Source organism: Rattus norvegicus, chromosome 1, assembly GCF_021556685.1.
Source record: "Rattus norvegicus strain SHRSP/BbbUtx chromosome 1, alternate assembly SHRSP_T2T, whole genome shotgun sequence".
NCBI classification, from domain to species: Eukaryota; Metazoa; Chordata; class Mammalia; order Rodentia; family Muridae; genus Rattus; species Rattus norvegicus.
Window position 1 is genome coordinate 195,307,788 of NC_141534.1, and position 24,437 is coordinate 195,332,224.

The 24,437-nt window shown below is 51.0% G+C and overlaps 1 protein-coding gene across 8 annotated transcripts; it reads left to right on the forward strand.

The window, feature by feature from the left end:
• The first annotated feature begins 2,492 nt into the window (after positions 1 to 2,492).
• Fbxl19 (F-box and leucine-rich repeat protein 19) lies at positions 2,493 to 24,400 on the forward strand. Of its 8 annotated transcripts, none has more exons than XM_087559952.1 (12): positions 3,200 to 3,371; positions 3,568 to 3,817; positions 4,482 to 4,682; positions 5,854 to 5,997; positions 6,129 to 6,215; positions 6,295 to 6,513; positions 7,006 to 7,167; positions 8,175 to 8,686; positions 17,328 to 17,491; positions 17,574 to 17,735; positions 22,348 to 22,566; positions 22,676 to 23,856. In XM_087559952.1, the coding sequence occupies exons 1-12, from the start codon at positions 3,310 to 3,312 to the stop codon at positions 22,852 to 22,854; spliced, it is 2,361 nt and encodes a 786-aa protein (XP_087416078.1). In that variant the 5' UTR covers positions 3,200 to 3,309; the 3' UTR covers positions 22,855 to 23,856. The 8 variants fall into 8 exon arrangements, with proteins under 8 accessions (XP_087416116.1, XP_087416125.1, XP_087416126.1 ...); XM_087559963.1 differs by having other exon boundaries at positions 7,006 to 7,038; XM_087559990.1 differs by lacking the exon at positions 3,568 to 3,817 and having other exon boundaries at positions 2,493 to 3,371; positions 7,006 to 7,038.
• The last annotated feature ends 37 nt before the right edge of the window (positions 24,401 to 24,437 follow it).

Consider the following 24,437-nt stretch of genomic DNA (forward strand, 5'->3'; position numbering starts at 1 on the left):
ACCTGTGAGGTGCATTCAGAAAGCTTACAAGTTAGTGGAAAGAACGATAAACAACGCTCATTTGGGAATTACTAGAAGGCTTTATTGCTGCAATGGAATTTTAATAGGAACTTGATGGATAAACAACTGGGTGGAGACGTGGGATGGATGAAAAAGTAAAACTTTGGTCCATACATGAACAGCGCTAGAAAAAGATCAGAAAATAGCCCTTGCCAGTTGAAATACAAGTTGTGTGTTGTTGTTGTTTTTTCCCTTTTTTTTTTTTTTTTTTTTTTTTCGGAGCTGGGGACCGAACCCAGGGCCTTGCGCTTGCTAGGCAAACGCTCTACCACTGAGCTAAATCCCCAACCCCCAAGTTGTGTGGTTTTAAAATGAACAGACACTTCCCTCAGAGGCACGACTGTTAGGTGAGCTGCAAGGACTCTCTTACTTAAGGCTAGTAGTTCTAGCAAACTGTGACTTGCCACAGTTTTGGCCGAGTTAACTTCCTAGGCAGAAAAACCACACCCACCAAGTCCCCAGCAGGGCTGGAAACCCATCGGAGATAAGGAAGTAGAGAGATTGGCTTGGGATAGTGGTGAGCAGATTTTCTAGGGCGCAGAAAGAAATCAACATGGCACAAAGCATTCTCTTTGGCAGCTGAGAGTTCAGAGGAAGCCTCCAAGGCTGAAAAGACAAGGCATGAGGCTTCACAGCTCGCTCGCAAAGGGTACAATTCAGGTTGAGGAAATTTGGTCAGTGTGCGTCCTCTGTTAAAAGGAGAGAGGGCGCCCCCTGGGAAGAGTGCTGGGTAGAGAAGGTTGGAAGACTCAGATGAGGACGGAAGAGAGGTGGGGGTTAAGATGGGGGTAGCCTACTCGTCAATTTTCTTTTCACAGAAGCTAACTGTCCGGCATGATGGATTCCTGAGTTTCCAAAACGGCTGGGCTGAAAGGGATCTCGAAAAAATAACCGCTGCCACATGCCCCGTGCCAGAACTGGTTACTTTCTTGAACACTTTTAACCCTAATTCTGCCTGGAGGTGAGTATTAATCACACCCCCTTTTGGGTAAGAAACTGAGGTTTGATGACTTCTAATGTGGAAAGGAGATTTTGTATATTCCGAGGTCTTCTTCCTTTGGTCTGCACCACGTGTAAGGTATCAATTTGCAAAGGTTTAGGATAGAAAGCATCGTGTGCGAGAGGTCCAGTCTTTATAAGGAACAACAACGTGGGTATACTTTTCAGAGAGAACCACGCCTCCCTTGTCGCGACAATATTGGTTACGGTTGCTTTCTTTTAACATATGAAATCCTCACCATCGGAGAAGGCGGACATTCTATACTCCCTGATCACTCCGATGTTTCTCTCTCACCCGCACTGATTCCCACAGGTGACATCAATTCTCCGCCACCGGAGAATGAAAGCTTGGGACTACATTTCCCTGCAAGCCCTTTAGAAAAGGAGGCCAAGAGCAAAGAGACTTTCCGTTTCCGTCCGCTTGCAATTTGGCGTGTTCGCAGTGATACATATTTCAACAGTAGCGTCCTTTCTCTGTACAACTAAAGCAGAGACTACATACCCCAGCAGGTACTGGCACCAAGGGCAAGCGACTAGGTTGCCATCTCTGCAGTAGTCCTTTGCTACACATCCGCCGAGAATAGTCTTAGCGGGTGGACTACAAATCCCATAGCATCGTCTGCTCCTTCACCCTCCATCTTTGTGGTAGTCTCCGCCCCGCTGACTTCCATTGTCTCGACAGAAGATAAAAGAGAGGAACTGGGAAGACTACAATTCCCAGCTGGCTTTGCACCATCGAGTGCGGGATTTTGATAGTTCAGGCGGGCGAGGAGCTCCAAGTGGTAGAATGAAGCGAGCAGGAAAGGTTAGGTATCCTGCCATCTTTTCGGTAGTCTCTTTATCCTCCGGGTTCTGGCATTCTTAAAGGAACATAGGAAGGGTAGAAAACTACTATTCCCATCCCACTTCATAAGATCGACTTATTAGGTGTACGCCCCTCGTTCGCCATCTTGCTTGTAGTCCTCGTTTCTTTTCACCTTTCCATTGTTCCTGATGAGTAGAAATGGCAGCGGGAAGGCAGCAGATGGACTGCGACTCCCGTCAGGTACCACACACGCGGAGGGTTGTGGACCAGAGGGCGTGTGAGTGCCTGGAAAGGAGGTCGGGTCGGGGGAAAAGGCCATCTTGCTTGTAGTCATCCTTCCCGCTCCTTCTCGGTCCTGCTACGGGGAGTCTCTGGCCAACTGGACTATAATTCCCGCCATGCTCGGCTCCCAGCGTGGCAACCCTTTCGCCATCTTATTTGTAGTACCGGCTGGCCCTAGTGTGCCACTTTTCCCACCATAGCGCTAGAATTTGGAGAACTACAACTCCCGTCGTGCTTTGCACGCATTCGTCCTGGAAAGTAAAGGTGGTGAAGGAAGGAGGGAGAAGGGGGCGGGGTTCCTCTGGGAGAAGGAGGGAGTAAAAAGGAGGAGGAGGTGGGAAGAAGGGAGGGGAGAGGGAGGAGAGGAGGAAGGAGGAAGGAGCTGAGGAGGGATGAGAGCGGCGACCAGGGCCCGGGGCCGAAGCAGCGCGAGGCTAGGGGAGTAGGGGTGCTAAGACATCCCAACTGCCCCCACCCCCTTCCTGCCTCTGCCCCATCCTTTCCTTATACCCTCCCATTTTAGGAGTGGATTTATTCAAATTTTATTTAAATCCTTATATCTTGAGGGTCGCGCGTTTGAACGGGGAGGGCGGGGGCGCGTGCAGGCTGGGGGGGGCGGGGCCGGAGCAGCTTCCTTCACCCCCCTCAGCGAGCCCTGTCTCTGTAGGTCAGGGGGCCGCAGTACAGGGGCGGACCCAGGGGAGGGGGGCAGGTTGCAGCGACCCCCCCCTCCCCGGGAACCGGCGGTGGGCGGGGTTTGAACCCCGGAAACGGTGGGGGGCCCCTGGTCTTTCCCTGGACCCCTGGGCAGTTGGAGCTGGGAAGGGGCCAGTTAAGGGTCGGGGGCTTTGGGGAAAGGTGGGGGTGGGGAGCTGAGACTCATACCCGGGACTGAGTGGGGCCCGGGCAAAAGCTGAGCACCCTGCGCCCAAGGAGCCCCCGTTGGCCTGGGGGGGCTGAGGGACTGAGCCCCCCAGAGCAGGACCTCCCCCTGGAAGGGCCACGCCGCAGCCCGTGGGAGGGCCTCGCCCCCGGCGCTCCCCATCTCCACTCGCTGCTGTCCCGGCCTCCGCCGGAGGGAGGGGCCGAGCGCCCTCGGGGGGCCGTGGACCCCGGCGTTCAGAGCGTTCCGCGCCCCGCGCCGCCCGGCCCCCCCGCCGCCGATGGCCGCCGACCCGCCGGGAGCTGCCGAGAAGGGAGAGATGGCTCCCGGGACACGTGTGAGGTGGGTTCATGCGGCTCCTCCTCACCCCCAGACCTGGGCAGCTCCCACTCCCATTCATCCTCAGCCTGGCCTCTCCCTGCCTTCCCCGCCCCCAACCTCACCCTCCCTTTCTCCAAACTCTTCTCCAACCTTCTTTCCTATAACCTCCAACCCTAGGGAAGTGGCCTTCCTTCCCCGACCCTGCTGCCCCTTGCAGACCTCCCCGTCCACCCCGCCTCCAGTCGCCGCCCTCTAGGCCCCTCCCCCGGAGTGCTGGAGGGCCCCATACCCTGTGGATGGTCTGGAAGTCCTTGGAAAGGGAGACGCCAGGGGGAAGCAGGTCTAAGACTGATTGGGAAGAGACCCCCTCCAGGCTTGCTGAGTCCATGTGGGATTTCAGAGGATCTGGTTTCCATGGGCAGGAGAGCCCCAGGGATTCCAGACAATTAGGGATGAAAAGCAGCCTGGTAAGATGTGGATGGGGGCGGGAAGACCTAAAACCAAGCCCACCTTGAATTTTGTTGAGATGTTAGGGCAGCTTGTAGAATCCCAGGGAATTTGGGAGATTACCCAGATTGCCTGAAGGATCCTATTGGATAAGTTGGAGGAGAAGGACTTCTGTGTGGGCTGAGAAGGGACACTTAAGCATTTCAGGGGTGTCAGCCCTGGGAAGTTGAGAGCCCATTGGGTCATTAGAAATGGAGTGGATCTGGTTAGAATATCTAGGTTTGAAAGTTTTGGATGACGTACCCATGAGAGAAAGAGAGGGACAGGGAAGAGTGTGGTGCTTACCCCTGGAATCTGGAGGTAAATCTGTGAGAGAATGGGGCGTTTGGGTAACAGGTATGAGCTGGAAGCCCCCTGAGGTAGCCCTGCAGATAGGAAGCCTTTTCCAGGAACCTTGGCTTGGGATGTTAGAGGAGGGGCCTCAGTGTCCCTCCTTCCAGCAGGAGGGAATGTTAGAGGAGGGAGGGGAGGTCTTGAGGGAGTGGCCCTCTGCTCAGGACACACTAAAGGGCTGACCTTCTCTGAGGGTAGAAGCTCTGTCCCATCAGAGGTGCAGTGAGCTCGCGGCCTGAAGACTCTTAGGCTTTGCAGGCCTTCTCTTACCTTACCACCATCTGCCTACAGCCTTCGGCGTTGCTGACGCCCCCAATGTCGTCGAGCAGCCGGGGACCGGGGGCCGGAGCGCGCCGACGCCGAACCCGCTGCCGTCGTTGCCGGGCCTGTGTTCGAACTGAGTGCGGGGACTGCCATTTCTGCCGAGACATGAAGAAGTTCGGGGGGCCCGGGCGCATGAAGCAGTCGTGCCTGCTTCGGCAGTGCACCGCGGTGAGTCTTGACCCGCATGCCCGGTACGAGAAACCTCAGGCCTGTTGGCCCAGAGCACCATCAGTAGTAGTACAGGCCTGAGCATTCTCTGGGTGTCCAGTGGCAGCTTCCCTGAATTTTTCCTTTCTCGTGGTGTTGGTACACTCACTTCCTGTATTTCTTCACTGATTTGTGTCTTTGTGGAAAAGTGGGATACACAGAAGATTTGGTCTCAGGTCTGTAGAAAGCTTAGCCCCTGCTGTATTCCTCTGCCCAGGTATCTGTGTAAAAGGCCAATGTCTACCACAGGAGATAGCTTTTGCCTTTCTGTGGTCTTTCAGGCACCTTTAGGTGTCTTGAGATTGAGGCCAGGAGCCCCTTCTTATGACCTTGAGCAATTCACTCAGAACTTCAAGTACCTTCTCTGTAAAATGTTTCTTTTGCTGAATTGCAAAGATTAGATAGTGGTACACTATGAATGTCCTATTGAAAGGCAGCCCCAGCATGGTAGTTATCTGGAAGACATGGTTTCTTTTCTGCCTCCCTCATCCTTTCAGCAGCCTGAGGCACCAGAATGGCTTTTCCCAGCAGCCCGCCTCTCTTCCTCCAGCTACTCTTTCCTGCTTGCACTTTCACCCCTCAGCTCTTTCTCTTCCTTTGTCCCCCAGCCCCTTGCCTCACTTTGTGATACTTCTCCCTTGATCTAGATCCCTGGCTGTCAACATCCCTGATAGGATTCAGTGCCGCCATTGTCTTCCTTGAAGTCACATTGTCTGGAGACTGCTGCCTTTACCCTGAGACCAAAGCAGCTGTGACTTCACATGTTCCCCTGGGCTTTTCTCACTGGTCTCACTGGGCTTCCAGAGTCACCCTTGGACTGCCCCCTGAACAACCTTAGAATCACCCCCAGACTACCATCCGGGTGCTGTCTCTTCCACTGCAAGCCAGTTCTGAATCCTGTGCTGACAATAATGATGACAGTAACTGTCTCAACCCCTCATGAGTTGTCTTGTTCTTAAAAATGGTCTTGCAAAGGAAAGACCCCTCTCCCCATCTTAGAGATGGAGAAGCTGAGGGTTAAATCAAGTGTTAAAGGTCATCCTGGCCTGTGGATTCTGAACCTACTTCACCATATAGCTGACACAGAAGAGTCTTTCCCCTGCGGTCTCTGATGCATCCTCTTTCCCGACAGCCCGTGCTCCCACACACGGCTGTATGCCTCTTGTGTGGGGAAGCTGGGAAGGAGGATACAGTGGAGGGAGAAGAGGAGAAATTTAGTTTGAGCCTCATGGAGTGTACAATCTGCAACGAGATCGTCCACCCTGGCTGCCTGAAGGTGATAACTCTGGGAACCCTGCAGCTCGGTTGGGGTAGACTATCAGGGAGCCAGGAGGTAAACCACAGTGTCCCTGGGCATACATGTACTGGCTGGCCCCTTCTACCCATTATTTGGTCTCTTTCCTACAGATGGGAAAGGCTGAGGGTGTTATCAATTCAGAGATACCCAACTGTTGGGAGTGCCCCCGATGTACCCAGGAAGGACGGACAAGCAAGGTAAAGCAGCTGCTAAGATAGGGGCAGGGTGGAAGAGCCGGAACTAGGTGGGGCCTCATCCCCAGCTTACACTTTCCAGGATGCAGGTGAGGGTCCAGGGCGCCGCAGGGCTGACAATGGTGAGGAAGGCGCTAACCTAGGGGGTGGATGGAAGCTGACAGAGGAGCCGCCACCTCCACCACCCCTGCCCAGAAGAAAGGGACCCTTACCTGCTGGCCCTCCCCCTGACGATGTGCCTGGGCCCCCCAAACGGAAGGAGAGGGAGGGGGGGAATGAGCCCCCCACCCCAAGGAAAAAGGTGAGCAGAAGGGGAAGGCTGGTTTAGAACATGTGATTCTGGGAGCTGAAGTTTGGTGGGTGGATTGGTTTTAGAGCCAGGTCCTACCCCGATCTGGAGAATGAGACCATGTGGATTCGCCCAGAGGTATTTGTGAGTTGTAGCCAGAGCTGTTGATGGAACATGCTCACTATGAAGAAGAAACACAAGCGAGGGGTAACTGGTACAGGCCAGGAATCTTTGAGACCTGGAGGATTAGGGAGGAGCAACAGAGCATGCTCAAACTACTACAGAGGCGGAGGGAAGGGCTCAGAACAAGCCTGAGGGGGAAGAAGGGAGTTGAGGAGCATGCTCAGTAAGACAAGACACTGATTACAAGGTTAGCTTGCTGAGCAGTCTTCCTAGGATGCGGGCTTCTGGGATTTGTAGTCCAAGAAGAGGACGGGAACCTTAGTTTGGTCGCCAGGGCCTCTAATGGGGTCTCTTTCTTCCCTGTATCTCTTGCCCTGGTAGGTGAAAGGAGGCCGAGAGAGGCACTTGAAGAAGGTGGGTGGAGATGCCTGCCTCCTCCGAGGAGCGGACCCAGGCAGCCCGGGCCTTCTGCCCCCCAGGGTTCTGAATCCGAGCCAGGCATTCTCATCCTGCCACCCTGGGCTCCCTCCCGAGAACTGGGAGGTGTGCCGGGGACCTCCTCCTTCCTCCCCTCCTCCCCACCCTCTTCCATCATGGAGACTGAGACCTGTCCTTTCCTGCTCACTTTGTCTTGCCCTATCCCTACATGGTCCCTATGGACCCCTAGAAGGAGTTGGGTGGGAGAATAGTCTAGGTCCAGGTCATAGGAACCCCTGATTTCCAACAGCCATTAGGATAGTGTTTAGACCGTCTTAGTTTTCTAAGCCTAAGTGGAAAGAACCGAATTTAAATTGCTTGCCAGATCACTGATTCTTTACATTCTTTACATGGTCTTGGCAACTTGTTACCTACTCTGGGCCGGCAAATGGCTTTTTTAATCTGTGAGATGAAGACAGACTACTTTCCTTACCCCTTCTCTCATCTCACAGCCAGATAAATCCAATGAGATATAAAAGTAATGCGCCCAGAGAGGTTAAAGATTGGCCCAAGGTCACACGGCAAAGCTCGAATTCTGATACTACTTTTTACTAGTAATCTGAACACAAGGTTCTGCCTGTCCAAGCCCTTCACCAAATACCAGTTTGTAACTTTGGACAAGTCACCTAGTCTCTTTGAGCCACACTCAGTTTCCTGGATGAAAAGGAGTGGCGTGGCCCAAGTCACCTTTGAGTCAGAAGAAGGATGCTCTACACCAAGATGGGAGTGATGGCTGTTCCTACACTGTGGGCTTGTCTAGTTTAGCTGTTCCACATTGTAGATGGTCACGCAGGTCCATTCTACATCCCAGAATTGAAAAGGCAAGCCAGCACTTTACACAGGTGCCGGGAGGTTCACGAGCCATTGACTGACCCACCAGGCTATCTGGACTTTGAATAGTTCCCTCACACTGTAGATAAGGAAGCTGACGTCCAGTGATGGACAGTTTGGGAACAATCAGGAACTTAGGACTGTGTCTCCTGGGGCTGGTCATCCTCTGCTGACTCCTTTTGGGTGAGTGGTTGGGAAAGTGCACTCTAGAACCTAGTACAGCCTCACCTGTCTCTTTGCAGAAACCAAAGCCACCTATAGCTTCTGCTGAGGGCCCAGCAGTGCCATCCCCATCGCCACAGAGGGAGAAGCTGGAGCGTTTCAAGCGTATGTGCCAGCTGCTGGAACGGGTGCCTGATACCTCTTCTTCGTCTTCGGACTCAGACTCTGATTCAGACTCATCTGGCACATCACTTAGTGAGGATGAAGCTCCCGGGGAGGCCCGGAATGGGCGGCGGCCAGCGAGGGGCAGCTCTGGCGAGAAGGAGAACCGTGGGGGACGGCGGGCTATACGCCCTGGCAGTGGAGGACCACTGCTCAGCTGGCCTCTGGGCCCTGCCCCACCACCACGGCCTCCACAGTTGGAGCGGCATGTAGTAAGGCCCCCACCTCGAAGCCCCGAGCCTGACACTCTGCCTTTGGCTGCTGGATCCGACCACCCTCTTCCTCGGGCTGCCTGGCTTCGTGTCTTCCAGCACCTTGGACCCCGGGAGCTATGTGTCTGCATGAGAGTCTGCCGGACTTGGAGCCGCTGGTGAGTGGCCAGACAGGCCTGAGAACCATTGTTGCCATCATTCTTGCTAAGGGTGTATTATAGGTCTCCGAGTCTCTCTTAAGTCTTGGCCTGTCTTCTTGTATCTATATTGTCATGCCATCCTTTCATGGTTGCTGTGAACTCACTTAACCTTCCCAGTGGCTCTGTAGAGAGGAGAACCATGAGTTTGAACCTGACCTTGTGGCTCCAGACAATTTCCCTTTAGTGTTTACATATGTTAAGAGTTAGTATGTGCCAAGTTAAGGTCTGTCTTCTGGATAGTTGTCTGATTTGGTCCCAGTTTTCCTTTGAGAAAACGTTTATAGGTAGCCTTTGGCCTCTGAAGCAGCCATAGGTGGCTTGGGCCTCCTGAACCAGCCACCCCTTCCCTCCTGACTCCCAAAACCCAATTGCCTCCTAACCATGTTTAGAAATGCTAGTCATCCCTCAAAGCCTTTCTTCCCTCTGATCCTCTCCTGACACGCTTCCTCTTCTATCAGGCTCCCACAGCATGCCCTTCCCCTAATGGAGCCCACAGAGAGGCCTTTGGCATGTGGACAACCCTTCATTCTTTATTTTTGAGTTCTCATCAGTTTCTGGGGTTGTGGACGAATACTTTGTATTGATTTTTATCTTCCTATCCCCAGCATAGTACAAAGGCAGTATGGATAGACGTTCAAGAAATGTTTCACTAAGTCAATTCAAGGTTTTCCCAGGACTCAGATGTCCATCAAGGCTTCAACAATGTTGCATCTCCAGCCCTTGGGAGGCTGAGGCAGGAGGAGCCTGAATTGGAGACCAATCTTGGCTACATAAGATACTTTCTTTCCCCAACCCCCAAAGGTGGAGTTATCTTTGTTCACATCATAGCAGACCAGGAGGGGATGAGGCACACTGGAAGCTTGCTAGTCAAGTTAGGGGCTAAATTAAAGCTCCACCCTTTTCCTCTGGGACAAGGTCTGGAGAGCCAGTACCTTTGCCTTTGGTTTCTGTGGAGTCAGGGAGGCTGGTATGCAAGGAGCCAGAGGCAAATGCCTCTGCTAGACTGTTTGCTCCAGTGAGTCTGTGCCCTCAGGGTAGTTCTTTAACTTCCTCATGCCGTTTTCTTTTTTCTTTTTTTTAAATCCTACCTCCTTCCGTCCTTTCCCTGTACTAAGAATTGAACCCATGGCCTGGTGCATAGGCAATCTTATACCACTGAATTATACCATAAGCTATTTTTTTCTTTTATCTTTGAGACAGAGTCTCCAAGTTGCCTATGCTGGCTTTGTGAGCCTTTTACTGCAAAGTAGCTAGAATTAGAGGTCTACATCGGCAAGCCTGGCCTCAGATTCTTCATTTCTTCATATAAAACCAGGATAGTTCTCACAGCGGTTTCTGTGAGATAGTACACAAGAACTGAGTAGAGTACTTGGGATGTGGAAACATCTTAGGGCCTTAACTGTGATCACGACTTCTCACTCGCATGCTCATTGTCTTACCTGTGCTCTGGAAGAGGTCGTAGACAGATCGCAGCATGGGCGCAGTCACAGAAGTTACTGAGGGTTACCATGCTCTCTGATAGAGTCTGAAAGATGTTTGCTCATGCCTTTCAGGCTTATTCTATGCTTGACACATGGGGTCCAGAAAAGACCTGGTTGGTGCTGGAAGTGGACAGAGTGCAGAGGCCAATGAATGCACAGTAGTTCCCACTTGGGCCTTGCAACCTGGCCTTTGGCTTTTGTCAGTGGTGACTTATAGCTCTTTTTTTTTTTTTTTTCTTTCTTTCTTTTTCTTTTTTTTCGGAGCTGGGGACCGAACCCAGGGCCTTGCGATTGCTAGGCAAGCGCTCTACCACTGAGCTAAATCCCCAACCCCGACTTATAGCTCTTAAGGTCTCTATTCTCACTTGTAAGTCTGGAATGAATATTAATGTAATTGGACCTAAGGTCCTAAGAAGGATTGGCTCTAAGGTTTCCCTCCACTTCAGGACACCAACATCCAAACTCAGTGTTTGAATATAATCTATTGAATCTCTAGATGATCTATGGTATCGAATGCAATGCAAATGATATGTAAATGTCTATTAAATTGTATTATTTAGGGACTAACAAAACAAGTCTCCTTCATAAGCAATTTTTGTTTTGAATTTCCATCCGTGGGTGGGTTGAATCCTTAGATGCAGAACCTCAGATACTGAAGCCAAGTCCTATTTACCTTGTGGGATTTAATGAGGCTGTTCCTGCACAGCATTCAGCAAAGTGCCTGAGATACTAAGCCCTCAGTAAATGGTGTCTTCAGGTGAGAAGAACCAGCTAAGGGCAGAGACCGCGGGGATCACAGGGGGAGAATGGTCAGGAAGCTCTGGTCAGGAAGCTCTGCTGGATCTGGTCACTGAAGTAGGAAGGGCAGGGAGGGTGTAGATTGAGACTTTAGGGAGATGAGACGAGGCCTTGCTGCAAGCTCTGCTCCTCCTGCTTCAGTATTGCTCAAGACCCCAAGGAAAGGAGAAGCGGCACCTGGGCTTGGGGGTGTGGTGTGGGCCTGTAATCCTCATGCTTGGAAGGTTAAGGCAGAAAGATTATGACTTCCAGGCTAGCCCCAGCAATCTAGGACACACTTCTAGGTAAAAGGACTGGGAGAGCTGAGGAGGGGTGAGCACCTTTAGTCCCAGCACTCGGGAGGTGGGGCCAGGACTGCATCTGAAAAAGATAAAAAAGGGAAGGTGGGGGCTTGGGTAGAGAGTTCAGTTGTGAAGACTTTTAAGTTTCATCCCCGGAACCCACCTAAGAGGCCAGCATTGAGTCAGGAGAATTCCTGGGGCTTGCTGGCCAGCCCGCCTAACCTGATCAACAAGCCCTAGTTCCAGGTAAAAGACCCTGTTTCAGAAAAAAACAAGGAGGGTGGGGGATAGTTAGAGAGATGGCTCACCAGTTCACAGCAGGCACTGCTCTCGCAGACAGGGATTTGGAGGTAGAACTTGGCAGCAGAGCTTCCCCGTCCTAGGTTCAAGCCTTTGGACTGCAGCAGAACAGCGTAGATGTGCTGACTCATTGCCTGTGAAGACGATGGCGAGTATAAGGAGATTTGTGACCCAGGAGCCTGGCTGGGAGATAGCAATATTCTTAGCTTGGGAATCACAGAGGAGGGACAGACAGTTTCAGCAGAGAGAGAACTTAGGTTTGATCTCTCTGGTCTGAGAAAAGCTGGTGAGCCAGTCAGAATCCACTACTGAGAAAACAAGGTCTGGTGCTGATTTGTATGTTTTTATCCTGTAGGGAGCAGATTTGACAGAGCTGTGATTCTTAACCTTCCTAATGCTGTAATTCTTTAATATAGTTCCTCATGCTGTGGTGACCCCCAGCAGTAAAATTATTTTTGCATGCCTTTAATCCCAGCACTTGGGAGGCAGAAGAAGCAGGCAGATCTATCCACCCTGCTCTACTGAGGGAGTTCCAAGACAGCAGTGGGGACTACACAGAGAACACTGTCCCCCCCCCTCCCCCCAAATGTTCTACTGTTATAAACCATGATATAAATAAACGTGTGTTTTCTAGTGGTCTCAGGTGACCCCTGAAGGGGCTTCGACCTATAGGTTCAGAGCTGCTGCGACAGAGCAGAGACAACATGAGTACAAGCCAGAGAAAGGGTAACCCGAGATTCCAAAAAAGGGGTCCTACAAAAAGGCTGAGGAAGGAAGGAGTAGGTACTGCGGTGGGTGTTGATGGGAGGCGCAGGAACTCAGGAACCGAGGGTGGTTGCTGGGTTCACTGTCAATGGCTGGTAAGAGTGCTTGCCTAATACCCAGAAGATGTACTCCATCTCCAGCAACACTCTCACATCTAAAACCTCGCTGTGCTTAGAGAGGGAGACAGAGGCAAAGGCATCGACAAAGACTTGGTGCATTGAGTCCCCCTGTATCCCAGGTTTCTGGGAAGGCCACTGAGGCAGTATTGAGTGAATGAACATAAATGGAGAAACGGGGTGTGGGAGAGGTAGAAGAGGGTGTAGCCGGAGAGGGTTTTAAGTGGGAGAGCAGGCAGTTGCAGGCTTTCCTGTCTGGTGGCTTTGATTATTTAGAACTGGGAGGCAAAGGGCAGGCAGGGGACTGTGCAGGAGGTGCTGATGTACTAGTAGACACTACCGTTTTCAAGGACAGGCAGAGAAGGAAGTAAGGAAGGGACTGGCACATGGTCAAGGCTGGCTGGTGGGAGAATGGAGGACTCTGGTAGTGTCCAGAATCCCAGAGAGCTCTTAGAAGGGAGAACTAGCTGTGATCTCCGCCCACGGTGAAGCCGAATCTGCCGAGAGCACTTAGTTAGGGCTGGCCTAGCTCTGTCCCAGGGGGCTTCTGCAGGATGGGGTTTGAAACTGCTGGGTTTGCAGGAGGAGGTGTGGATTTGGCTGGAGTCAGGAGGATGTTCAGGCCTGCCTGGTCAAGAATTCCATGTATTCTGTCCTGCGAGTGCCACTTGTTTCAGTGCCTTCCCCCTTCCCCTGGCTTGGCTCTGTGTCACCTCAACCAATTCCCAATCCCATTGGACATAGAGCATATGCTGGCTCCAGAGAACCCTTCCTATGCTGTTCTCTTTGTTGGTGTTACAAGCCTTTGAAGTCAACTCTTAACCCCATTTTATGGCTTGGGAAATGGAGGCCCAGAGAGGTCTCCTCAGGTGTGGAGGTGGAAGAGCTGGGGTTTAGATCTCGACAGCTTATAGTCTTCCCCTCTGGTTCTGTATCTGTGGCTGTGTGTGTGGCCTGGCTTTGCAGTCTTCTTCAACCTCTCTGTGGCTGCCCTGACCTCCTTGGTAACTTCATTCCTGCCTTTTTCCCATTCAGGATTCAGGCTCCATCCACATCATACCTATGGGTCCTTGAACGAGGTTTTGTTTTTGCTTTTAATTAATTCGTGTATATGCGTGTGCTTGTGTGAGTTTATATGCGCCACAGACATGCATGAGCGTGTTGGATTCCCCTGGAATGGAGTTTCGGGCAGTTGCGAGCTGCCATGTTGGCTCTGAGAACCAACCTGGGGTCTTCTGCAAGGGCAGTAAGCACTCCTAACTGCTGGGCTCCCTCTCTGGCTCGTGAGTACATTTTAAAAACCTCCCTGAGCCTTATGTTTCTTAACTGTGCGAAGGTGGCGGTAATCATCTCACAGGGGTGCTGTGCACTCGAAGAACAGAAGGTGATGCCTAGTAAGCCTTGGACAAACACGTGCTATTAGTCTTGTAGTCATCAGCACCATTGTGTTGAGGTGAATTGTCCTCATTCTTGTCACCTGAGTTTCCCAGAGCTGCCAGTTGTCATGGTCCTGGGCAAGACCCCTGCCTTTGTCCCCCGTCTCCTTCATGAGTAAGGCTGCTTTCTTCACGGTCTCATCTCGGGCATTGTCTCAGTAGGATGTTCCCTTCTCCTCTGAGTTGAGGTACTGTGCCTTCACATGCCCAGAGGAAGCCAGATACTCCTGCCAATAGGACTTCTACAGTTGTTGGCTATCACACTGAGGTTTAATCCTCATGGCTTGGGACTGACTGCAATGGGGTGAGTTGGCTCTAGCCAAGAAACAATCGGGGAGACTTCTTTTTTTTTTTTTCTGGAGCTGGGGACCGAACCCAGGGCCTTGCGCTTGCTAGGCAAGCGCTCTACCACTGAGCTAAATCCCCAACCCCTCGGGGAAACTTCTTTTTTTTTTTTTTTGGTTCTTTTTTTCGGAGCTGGGGACCGAACCCAGGGCCTTGTGCTTCCTAGGTAAGCGCTCTACCACTGAGCTAAATCCCCAGCCCCTCGGGGAAACTTCTTGAACATGAAGGTCTAGAGTTGAATCTTGATGGACCCAGGATAGGTGGCCTTCCCAGTAACACAGAATGTATCAGAATGCGTTGACACTAGACGCCATTGGATGCCTAGATAGGCAGGTATTCTAGTCTGGCTTTTGTGGAATACGATATAGAAACAAAATTGGGGACCTGTGGGTACCCTCAAATTAGGGTTTTCTTTCCAACTGTGGACAGACCAGAAGCCTTCACGGTGCGGGGCTCTAGAGCTGGGACTCAAGGCTGGACTGAGAAGGGCTTTGGCACAGCAGGAGGTCAGAGTGCCAAGGGAGAGAAGCTGCCTGGATAAGGGTCTGCTCCTGTGTGCTTTCTGCTTAGAATCAGAGAGGTGTGTTTGTTGGTTGAGTGGAGAAATGAAGAGGGGAGACTGGAGTGGCAGAATAGAAAGGACGAAAGGAGGAGGGCATGGGAGGAAGGTGGCAGAGGACTTCCTTCAGAAGCCCGATTTGTAGCCTTCGCTGAAATGTTTTCCAGCTGTGGAATGTTGGCGAGGTTTTTTTTCTTTGGGATTGGAAGGGGTTGGTGGTTTCTCTCTCGTATGTAGCCCTTGTAGACCTGAGGCACTTGATGCTCCTCTTCTTGGCTTCCCTGGTGCTGGGATTGTAGGTGTAAATTCCCACACCCAGTTCATTTGTGTGACAGTAAATCAAAACTAGATCTGCTCTTTTTGAAAAGGAAGTCTAGCTGAGTGGCTCTAGCGCACTCGTGAGGCAGAGGCAGGAGGATCTTTGAGTTCTAGGCCAGAGTGGTGTACAGAGTGAGTTCTAGGACAGCCAGGGCTACAGAGAAACCCTGTCTTGAATACCCCGCCTCCCAAAATAAAAGTCTATTGGGAGCTATTGTGTCTTTAGTACCTTGCTAACCTATATCACTTGCTTGACTGTAGTTTTTAGGTAGCCTACATCCATAGCAACCCCTGGCTAGAATGTAATAGTTTTCATTGTATTTATTTATTCATTTGTGTGCCCGCATGCATGTGTGGGGTGTGTGTGTGTGTGGTAGTGTGAGCAAGTGGGGTGGGGTGAGGTGTCATTAGACACTAGTACCTTTACCTGCCAATCCTCTCAATGGCTTTTGGTGACAATGTCCACTTTGCAGGATAGACTTTTACATTTTCTTGTTAGGAGGCGGTGTGTTGTTAAGCAGATATCTGAAGAGTCTGTTTTCTTTCCACCTTTATATGGCTTCTATGGGTTCTGGGATGGAGTTCGGGCCGGCCGGCTGGCAGGATTACACAGCGAGCATTTTACTGCCGGAGCATTCTTAGCCCTGAGGTTTATTTTAAGCTTCCCATTTGTGTGGACCACTGCTGTCTGCTGTTTTGTTTATGTTTTGCCTAAGAGAGGGTCTGATAGTCGAGGCCAGCCTTGAGTTCCTGATGGTCCTGTCACCACCTCCCAAGTGTGAGAATTGCAGGCATGTGCCACTGTTCCCAGCACACTAGTTTTAAGTGCAGATAGAGGACAACTTGAGATAAACTTAAGCCAGATCTTACTGCACAGGCCAGAAGTCCAGGTTGAAGTAGGAAGAATATCTCAAGGTCCTTTGTTATTGGTGTTGTTTTTGGTTTTTGAGGCAAAGGCTCTGTCTACACAGCCCTGTCTGTCCTGGAGCTCATTATGCAGACCAAGCTGGGATTAAAGGTATGCACCACCATGCCTGCCTGGCCCACCTCAAATTCTAAAGTAGTCTAGACTACATAGTGAGTTCCAAACCAGCCTGAGCTACAGTGTAATATCCTGGTATCACAAACAAACCAAGAAGTTAAGCCCAGGTTATGCAGAGAGGTAGATAGCGAGATAGTTGGAGTTCAGTAATTCCTCTTTCAACCTAAGAATTCCCTGGTCCTGCTAATCTGACCGCCCATTAGTTTAGCCGGAATTTCCTCACTCAACTTTGAAATTGACATAGAAAACCTGGGAGTTTCGAGGAACTTCAGTGTATCACAAGATGTTGACAGCTTCCTTCAGGAGAGTCAGGGAAAGGTCACTTGATAAAGTATTTGGGCATCTTTCCACTAACTGCACGTTGGACTAGTTGAGTCTGTTGGTGTGCTGGACTCAGACCTGTTTACCTTTCTTCAGATTCATGTGTTTACATTTGTTGCTCCAGTGCCTAGGACCTATCAGGCCTTCCATAAACACCTAGTGAATAAATACAAAATGTGAATGAGCCGTAGAGTAGTTCACACTGGCTGGATTCATTCAGTCAACATGTGTGTGCTGACTGACCTGTACTTCACGCCTGCCTTTAGTGAGTGTGTGGACGCTGGGGACCCAGGAGTGAAAAAGGCCAAACCTGCCCCAGACGTACTTACTTCCTCGTGGGGACAGACAGAAAGTCTCAGGGCTTAAGTCCAGCACATTAGCCACACACATGGCAGAGTAAAGCTGAAAGGGCCTGTGAGCCGACAGAACAGTAAAGGAGAGAAATCGAGAAGCCCAGAGGTCGAGTCTGGGGGCTGCTTTCAGATCTCTTTGGCATTACATCAAATAATGTATATGGCATTTGTGTGACTATCTGGCAAAACGCTTTATAAGTTGTAAGGTCCATGAACTGTAATTACTTCATTTGATCTTACTCAGGCAAGCCCCCTGAGTCATTATCTTTAGTTTATAACTGAGGTTTTTCTGACAGGGAGAGGAATGGACTTGCCCAGAGTCCTACTTCTAGTTAGTAATGAGGTGGGGTCCTAAATCCAGTCCTTTGAGCTGGAGGCCAGAAGACTCTTGCATTCCTTAGGATAGGAGAGAACTGGGGTGCCCTGACAGTGGGTGCTTAGAGACTTGCGGCTTAGGACTCTGTCTCCCCCCTATGGCTGGCAGGTGCTATGACAAGCGTCTGTGGCCTAGGATGGACCTAAGCCGGAGGAAGTCACTGACCCCACCCATGCTTAGTGGGGTGGTTCGCCGCCAGCCACGTGCTCTGGACCTCAGCTGGACAGGTGTCTCCAAAAAGCAGCTCATGTGGCTCCTGAACCGACTGCAAGGTAGGAGTGGTGATGAGTCAAGACGGATGGGAACAGAGGCTGCTGCTGGATGAACGTCTAGCTCCCACCTCCTTCATTCTAGGCCTGCAGGAGTTGGTGCTTTCTGGGTGCTCCTGGCTGTCCGTCTCTGCCCTGGGCTCAGCCCCACTGCCCGCTCTGCGGCTCTTGGACCTCCGCTGGATTGAAGACGTTAAAGACTCCCAGCTTCGGGAGCTGCTGCTGCCTCCACCAGACACCAAACCAGGTTTGACCACCATGATCATCTGTAGATGGGTTAGGTAAAGTGGAGGTGTGGGCCCTGTGGCCTCTTGTGATGGGCCAGGGGTTAATAAAGGAATGGGAGAAGACAGGAGTTTGAGTGGGAAGAGCCTTCTTGGCCACGTTTCGTTCACTTTTCCTACTGTGTGCTTTGAACTGAGTCTTAAAAAGGTAGGGTTTCCCTCAGGAGGGAGGAGAAGGCCTGGTGAGGGGTAATTATACTCAGAGCATTCTCTCTGGACCCAGTTGTATATTCATAGAAGAGCCAAGAAAACTACCCAGAAGGGCACAGCTATTGGTGTCACCCTGTGCTTTAACTGTCGTTCTAATACTATGATTAAGGACCACTTTTTGGTTTTCCGTGCCTAGGGGACTCAGTCCCCATGTATGTTAGGCAAGCAAGCTACACATGGAGCTCACAGGGTTGGTTTTTGTAGTTACTGTGTTTGTTTTTTCCGGAGCTGGGGACCGAACCCAGGGCCTTGTGCTTGCTAGGCAAGTGCTCTACCACTGAGCTAAATCCCCAACCCCCAGTTATTGTGGTTTTACACAGGGTCTTACTCTGCAGACCGGGCTGGCCTCAAACTCACAAGAGATGAACTTGCCTCTTTCTCCCATGTGCTGCAAGTAGTGTGAGCCCCCAGACTGGACCACTTCTTAGTTTTCATTTTGGTTTGCTTTTGAGACAGGTTTTGTTCTGTAGCCTAGACTGCCCTGGAAGCAATTTACAGATGTATGGATGTGCACCTCCATCCTTGGATAAACCAGTGTTTTTCACTGTGGTGGCCGAGGGCTGGCTAGCTTGCCCCTGCTGCCTTATGCCATTCCTTTATTTTAGCTATTTTAGTCTTGCCAAGTTCTCTCCAACCCTGGAGGAAATGAAACCCTGGAGCCATTTTCTTTCCCTGATCTTCTTTGCCTTTTATGCTGTTATCTTTCTCCATCTAATTAGTAGCTGTCCTTTTTAAGTATTTCTTTGGAGGGGAAGACACCACACTTGCATTTTTTTTTTTCTTTTTTCTATTTTTCGGAGCTGGGGACCGAACCCAAGCGCTCTACCACTGAGCTAAATCCCCAGTCCCACACTTGCATTTTTTAATCTTACTTTTTTACTTCTTTGAAGCCATGAATTCATAAGAGGTTTCCGTTTTTAGTTCCGTTTTAGTGCTGTCCCTTAGTGTGATTCTAGCAGAGCAGGGCAGCTGGGGCTTCATTGAACCCAGAGTCTTACATCTTTGTCTTTTTCCTCCTCCTCCTCTTCCTCCTCTTCCTTTTTTACAAATATCTTTTTTTTTTTTTAATTTCTTTATTTTACGTATGTGAGTGCACTGTAGAGTGAGTACACTGTAGGTGGCTTCAGACACACCAGAAGAGGGCATCAGATCCCATTACAGATGGTTGTGAGCCACCATGTGGTTGCTGGGATTTGAACTCAGGACCTCTGGAAGAACAGTCAGTGCTCTTAACCGACTGAGCCGTCTCTCCAGCCCCTTCTTCTTTTTTTTTTTTTTTTTCTTTTTTCTTTTTTTCGGAGCTGGGGACTGAACCCCGGGCCTTGTGCTTGCTAGGCAAGCGCTCTCCAACCCCTTCTTTTGATCACTTGCTTCCTCCCAGTCCAGGAAGCTGTCTCAGCTCGCAGATTATTTAATGTGGTCAGATTTCTCACTCTTAGGACATACACTGATGCCTCCTGCACTTCTTCCCATAAGTTGTAAATGCCTTTCTTTCTTCTGGTAGACTGAGCTCTAGTCAGTCTGTAAATGTGTTTCCTCTCTAGGCTGTGAGCTCCTCAGAGTCATGTGGACGGGTGGAACTCTGGGCTCTCCAAGTTGAATGCCTACAGAAGTAGTAGTAGAAGTTGTGTTTAGGTGCCAGCCCTTAGGGAGCAGCACCAGCAGCCCTGGTGCTGCTGTTCATTGTCAGGGTAAAGTAAGTATGGGTTTTCAGGAAAAGCTTTGTATCCAAATTTCTATATTAAATAAAAATGCCCTTTTAGTGGCTGGAGAGCCCACTCATTGGTCTTCCAGAGGACCTAGATTTGAATCCTCGTATCCACATGGTGTCTCTCATTTATCTATAATTCACAGAGGACCCAACATCTTTTGCTTCCTTGGGTACTGCACAGATGGTGGCACTTATGCAGGAAAACAACCTTGTACTTAAAAAAACTTGTAGCCAGGTGGTGGTAGTGTAGGTCTTTAATCCTCCCCTCAGGAGTCACAGGCAGGCGGCTCTCTGAGTCCAAGGCAGCCAGGCTTATTAGTGGTATGGCGGCACACTGCGAGGTCTCTGTACTTCTGAGGCAGAAACAGGCAATGAGATACATTTGAGGGTAGCCTGAGCTAAATATTAAAATACTGTCTTAAAAACAAATTTTAAATAAAGAATAATTCTAGTGGAAGCCTAGCATAGTGCGTTCTTGTGATCCCAGGGACTCAAGAATTTTTTTTTTTTTTTTTTTTTTTGGGTTCTTTTTTTCGGAGCTGGGGACCGAACCCAGGGCCTTGCGCTTCCTAGGTAAGCGCTCTAACCACTGAGCTAAATCCCCAGCCCCGGGACTCAAGAATTTGAGGCAGGAGAATCAGGAATTCAGGGCAAGCCTAGGCAACTTTGAGACATTGATCTCAGGTAAATGAGGTCACAGCTTAGTGGAGAGGATTCACCTTACATGCGTGAGGTCCTATGTTCAGCACCCCCGCACACACATACACACCCCACATGCTGAGTTTTAGTACTGTGCAGATGCCATAGCACATTTTTGGAAACTTATCTTGGGCTGTGACATCTGGTGATGTTTTTCAGAGCCAGGCTAGTGCCTGGCAAGTGAGGATGGTATTGCGATAAGATGAGATAAGAGTGAGTCAGCCCCAGGCCTGGGGTCCTGGCTCTGTTACTTTGTAGTCATGTGCTCTAGGACAGGTGACTCTGTAACCTGAACCTCAGCCTTCTCATCTGTAAGCAGAAATGATCAAATGGGGCTGGGGCTTGGCTTTCTTTTTATTATGTTAAATTATATGTATATGTTTGTGTGGGGTATGTTCACATGCGTGCTGTGCTTACATAGACCAGGGTGTCAGATACCCCCAGAGCTCAAGATATAGGTGGGTGTGAGCCATCAGATAAGGGTCCTGGGAATTGAACTCAGGTCTTTCTGGAAGAGTGGTATATGTGGTTAACCACTGACCTCAAGACTTGGCTTCTTGTAGTTAAGTGTAGTTAAAAGGCTCAGCAGTGTTATCACAAGAGAATTTGGAAAAAAAGTAAATCTAAGATCTTGGGCTTCATACAATTCTGGGTCTACTGCAATTCTGGGATGGTGTCAGCAGTCCACCTCAGGGACTTAAGCCAGTACTGTGGGGGTAGGAGCACTCTGCATTCTTTCCCCTGGAGATACGGAAGTGGGAGGAGGAGAAGGTCTCTGGACTCATTCTGCAGTGGCTAGTCTTCTCTTGAGCATAGGTCATCCCATCAGGGTTTATGGACAGAGCTACTTGTGGGAAGTAGCCAGTGTTCAGGGATGGGGGTTAGGTTTGAAGCTGAAACAATGGTGAGACTCAAAGAAATCAATGTTGTATCAGGGAGGAAGGCTGGCCTAGTTAGTTTTCTGTTGCTGTGATGAAACATGAGGTCCCCAAAGGACCTTGGGGAGGAAAGGATTAATTTCATCTCACAGTTTATGGTTCATTATGAAGTCAGGGCAGGAACTCGGGCAGGAAGTGCATGAGGTACACTGCTTACTGGCTTGTACTCAGTGGCTTGATCAACTTGCATTAGTTTTACTTCGCAAGTCTACGTGCCCAGGGTGGAACTACCCACAGTGAGCTAGGCCATCTCATACCGTGAATTGAACATGGTTGAACATTAAGTGGACATAAAGAGCATGCCCTCACCGACTAGCTTGTGTCAAGCTGGCAAAACAAAACCAAAGGCCCAGCTGGCACGTACCACAGGGAATTTCAAGAAGAGGAGAGACACTATTCCATCTCTATTAGAGGACACTTTGCATTGCCGCACTTGGGGAGGTAGAGGCAGAAGAATTGTTGGTCTTCTGCCAACTAGGTTGCAGCTAGGTCTGCACAGGCAATTCAGGGTGTGGGGAGAGTGTCTGCAGTCAAACCTGGTTCTGGTGGAGAAGGAACAAAAGGAGTTCAAGCAAGACTTTTGTTAAGCCAGAACAGTGACCTCACTAGTCATGGGGAGGGTGGAGGGTGCTGTTCATTGGATTATGGGTGAAAACACTGAGCATCCTACTGGGGACAGAGCATTGAACAAAAGTTCCCGCTTGCTTGGAATTGATGTCTTTATGGAGCGAGAAAAGGATCCCAAAGAAAACAATGTATATACAGTGTATCAGATCCTGGAGATGGGGGTTTAGGACTGAGAGGAATGTTGAGACTGAGAGCTCTCCTGGAGGTTTCCCTGAGGGGAAGGAGCAGGTCAGATGAGATGCCATTTGGTGCCGCGGGTGTTGTGAAGAGCTAGTCATGTGGAGCCGCAGCAGCAGGGCAGACTCACATGTTGGGAGCAGGTGTGGAGCAGATAAGGAAGAGCATGAGAGTAGTTTAGGAGCAGCCATTAATGCTACTCTATCTGCCTAGGGCAAACAGAGAGTCGAGGTCGACTGCAGGGGGTGGCAGAACTTCGCCTAGCAGGCCTGGAGCTCACTGATGCCTCCCTGAGGCTCCTATTGCGCCACGCTCCCCAACTCAGTGCCCTGGATCTGAGTCACTGCGCCCACGTGGGGGACCCCAGTGTTCACCTCCTCACGGCTCCTACTTCCCCTCTCCGAGAAACACTGGTGCACCTCAATCTCGCTGGTGAGTGAGATCTCCTGTCCACCTTGCTTGCCTGGCAGTGTGGGGTTTCTGTCTACTGCCTGCCACCTATTCAACTATCTAGTCTCAGCTGCCACTGCCTCATCCCCAGGGTGCCACCGCCTCACGGACCACTGCCTTCCACTGTTCCGTCGATGCCCACGTCTTCGCCGCCTGGACCTACGCTCCTGCCGCCAGCTCTCACCTGAAGCTTGTGCCCGGTTGGCGGCGGCCGGGCCCCCTGGCCCCTTTCGCTGCCCAGAAGAGAAACTACTTCTCAAGGACAGCTAGTTGGGTGCCTATGCCTCCTTCCCCCAGGACTCAACAAGAGAACCTGGACCTCTTGCCTTCATTTCACCCCCTGTTGGGAGGCCAGGTTATTTTCTTCATGACTTGGCACTCCTCAGTTTAATGACTTGGGATTCTTGCCCAGGGGCTTGAGCCAGCCTTCCCTTCTCCCACCTGCACTGATATCTCTGGGGGTCTTTGCTTCCCATCTCTCCCTTCCATCTGCTTCATTGTCCGTCCCCTTGGGGGAGTGGGTCAAGAGGTACTGGGGAGGTGCTGAGCCAAAGGGATGGTGGGAGGGGCGGTGGAGGTGCAAGTCTTGAGTAGGGAAAAATGAGGTGACTTGGTATCTTGCATACAGGATACTGGGGGGAGGGCTGGGGGAGGTGATGGATGGGTGTGGGGAGGGCAGAAATCAGACCAACAAGGGTTCAGGGAACAAAGACCAGTTGGGTGGGATGGGGGACCAAAAAGGGAAACCAGAAGAGCAATTGGGGATCCGGGTGTCAAGATAGGGGGCTCTACAAACCAGGAAATGCCAGGACTGGGGGCTGAGAGATGAGCAGATGTGGGGTTAGTAGAACTCTCTGTGTGGGGTTACCTCTCTCCCCTTCCCTCTACCCAGATTTCAGTTTTCCCGACCTTGACTCCTTGAACGTCACTGAAAATGGCAGCTATTGCAAGGAGTAGGGGCCGCGGGACTACCTGCTGTTAAGCGTGGTGGCCCGGGGAGTGGTGAGGGGTAGCCCAGACCCCTGCCTGGCTCTCTACACAATACTTGAACATTCATCTGTACTGAAGTGTTACTTGAACCGGGGAATCTCGGACTTGGGGGAGTGTGATGTAAGGGGACCAACTTGACCGAGACTGGGCTAGTGGGTACCCAGTTTGGACTGTCCCACCCCCAGCGCTCTTGCTTTACTGTGTTGAACAGCTCCACCCTTCCGACCTGAGTTGGGGGTGGGGGAATGTCAGCTTAAAGATGGGCAAGATGGGACTCCTCCAGTTTGGCTCTTCCCATTCTTTCATCGTCATGGAAACTTGTATCCTATTTGCCCAGGGAACTGCCACTCCTGGTTGCCATGGAAATAGCAGCCAATGGACACCTCCGGAAATCAGTGCTAAGACTGGAAACGGTCCCTCTTAGTTGCTGTGGGAACTTAGTAACAGACTCTTGGCACCTCCCCTCTCCCCACCCCTTTCCTATTGCCAGTGTGGGGGTGGGGTCTCAAGAGCCTGAGGGAGGAGTCGGGTCTAGGTCCCACTCAGGCCAGGGGAAACTGGATTGTACCACATGGGGGTGGGGGGGAGGGGAATCTATCCACATACCTCAGGTAACAGGAAGGTGCGCGGGTTGGGGGTGGGGGCTGGGCGGACCAAAGGCAGGAGGGGGGGGCCTGGGGTTGGAGAAAGGCTTGATGATGGGGCCGCTTGCGGGAGGGGAGGAGGCACCCCGGCAAGGGGCAAGTGGGGCACCCAGCCGGGCTGGACCCCTAACCCCACAAGTCTGTACAATAAGGTTTGCTATAAAACTCAGAATCTAGCCGGGGCCGCTGACTTCCTGTGTCTGTCTGCGGTGTCGAGTC

Coding starts and splice junctions, on each gene's coding strand:
- Fbxl19 (XM_087559952.1), top strand. CDS start 3,310: ATGGCCGCCGACCCGCCGGGAGCTGCCGAGAAGGGAGAGATGGCTCCC. Junction 3,818..4,481: donor TAGGGATGAAAAGCAGCCTG/GTAAGATGTGGA, acceptor ATCTGCCTACAG/CCTTCGGCGTTGCTGACGCC. Junction 17,736..22,347: donor TCCACCAGACACCAAACCAG/GTTTGACCACCA, acceptor CTATCTGCCTAG/GGCAAACAGAGAGTCGAGGT.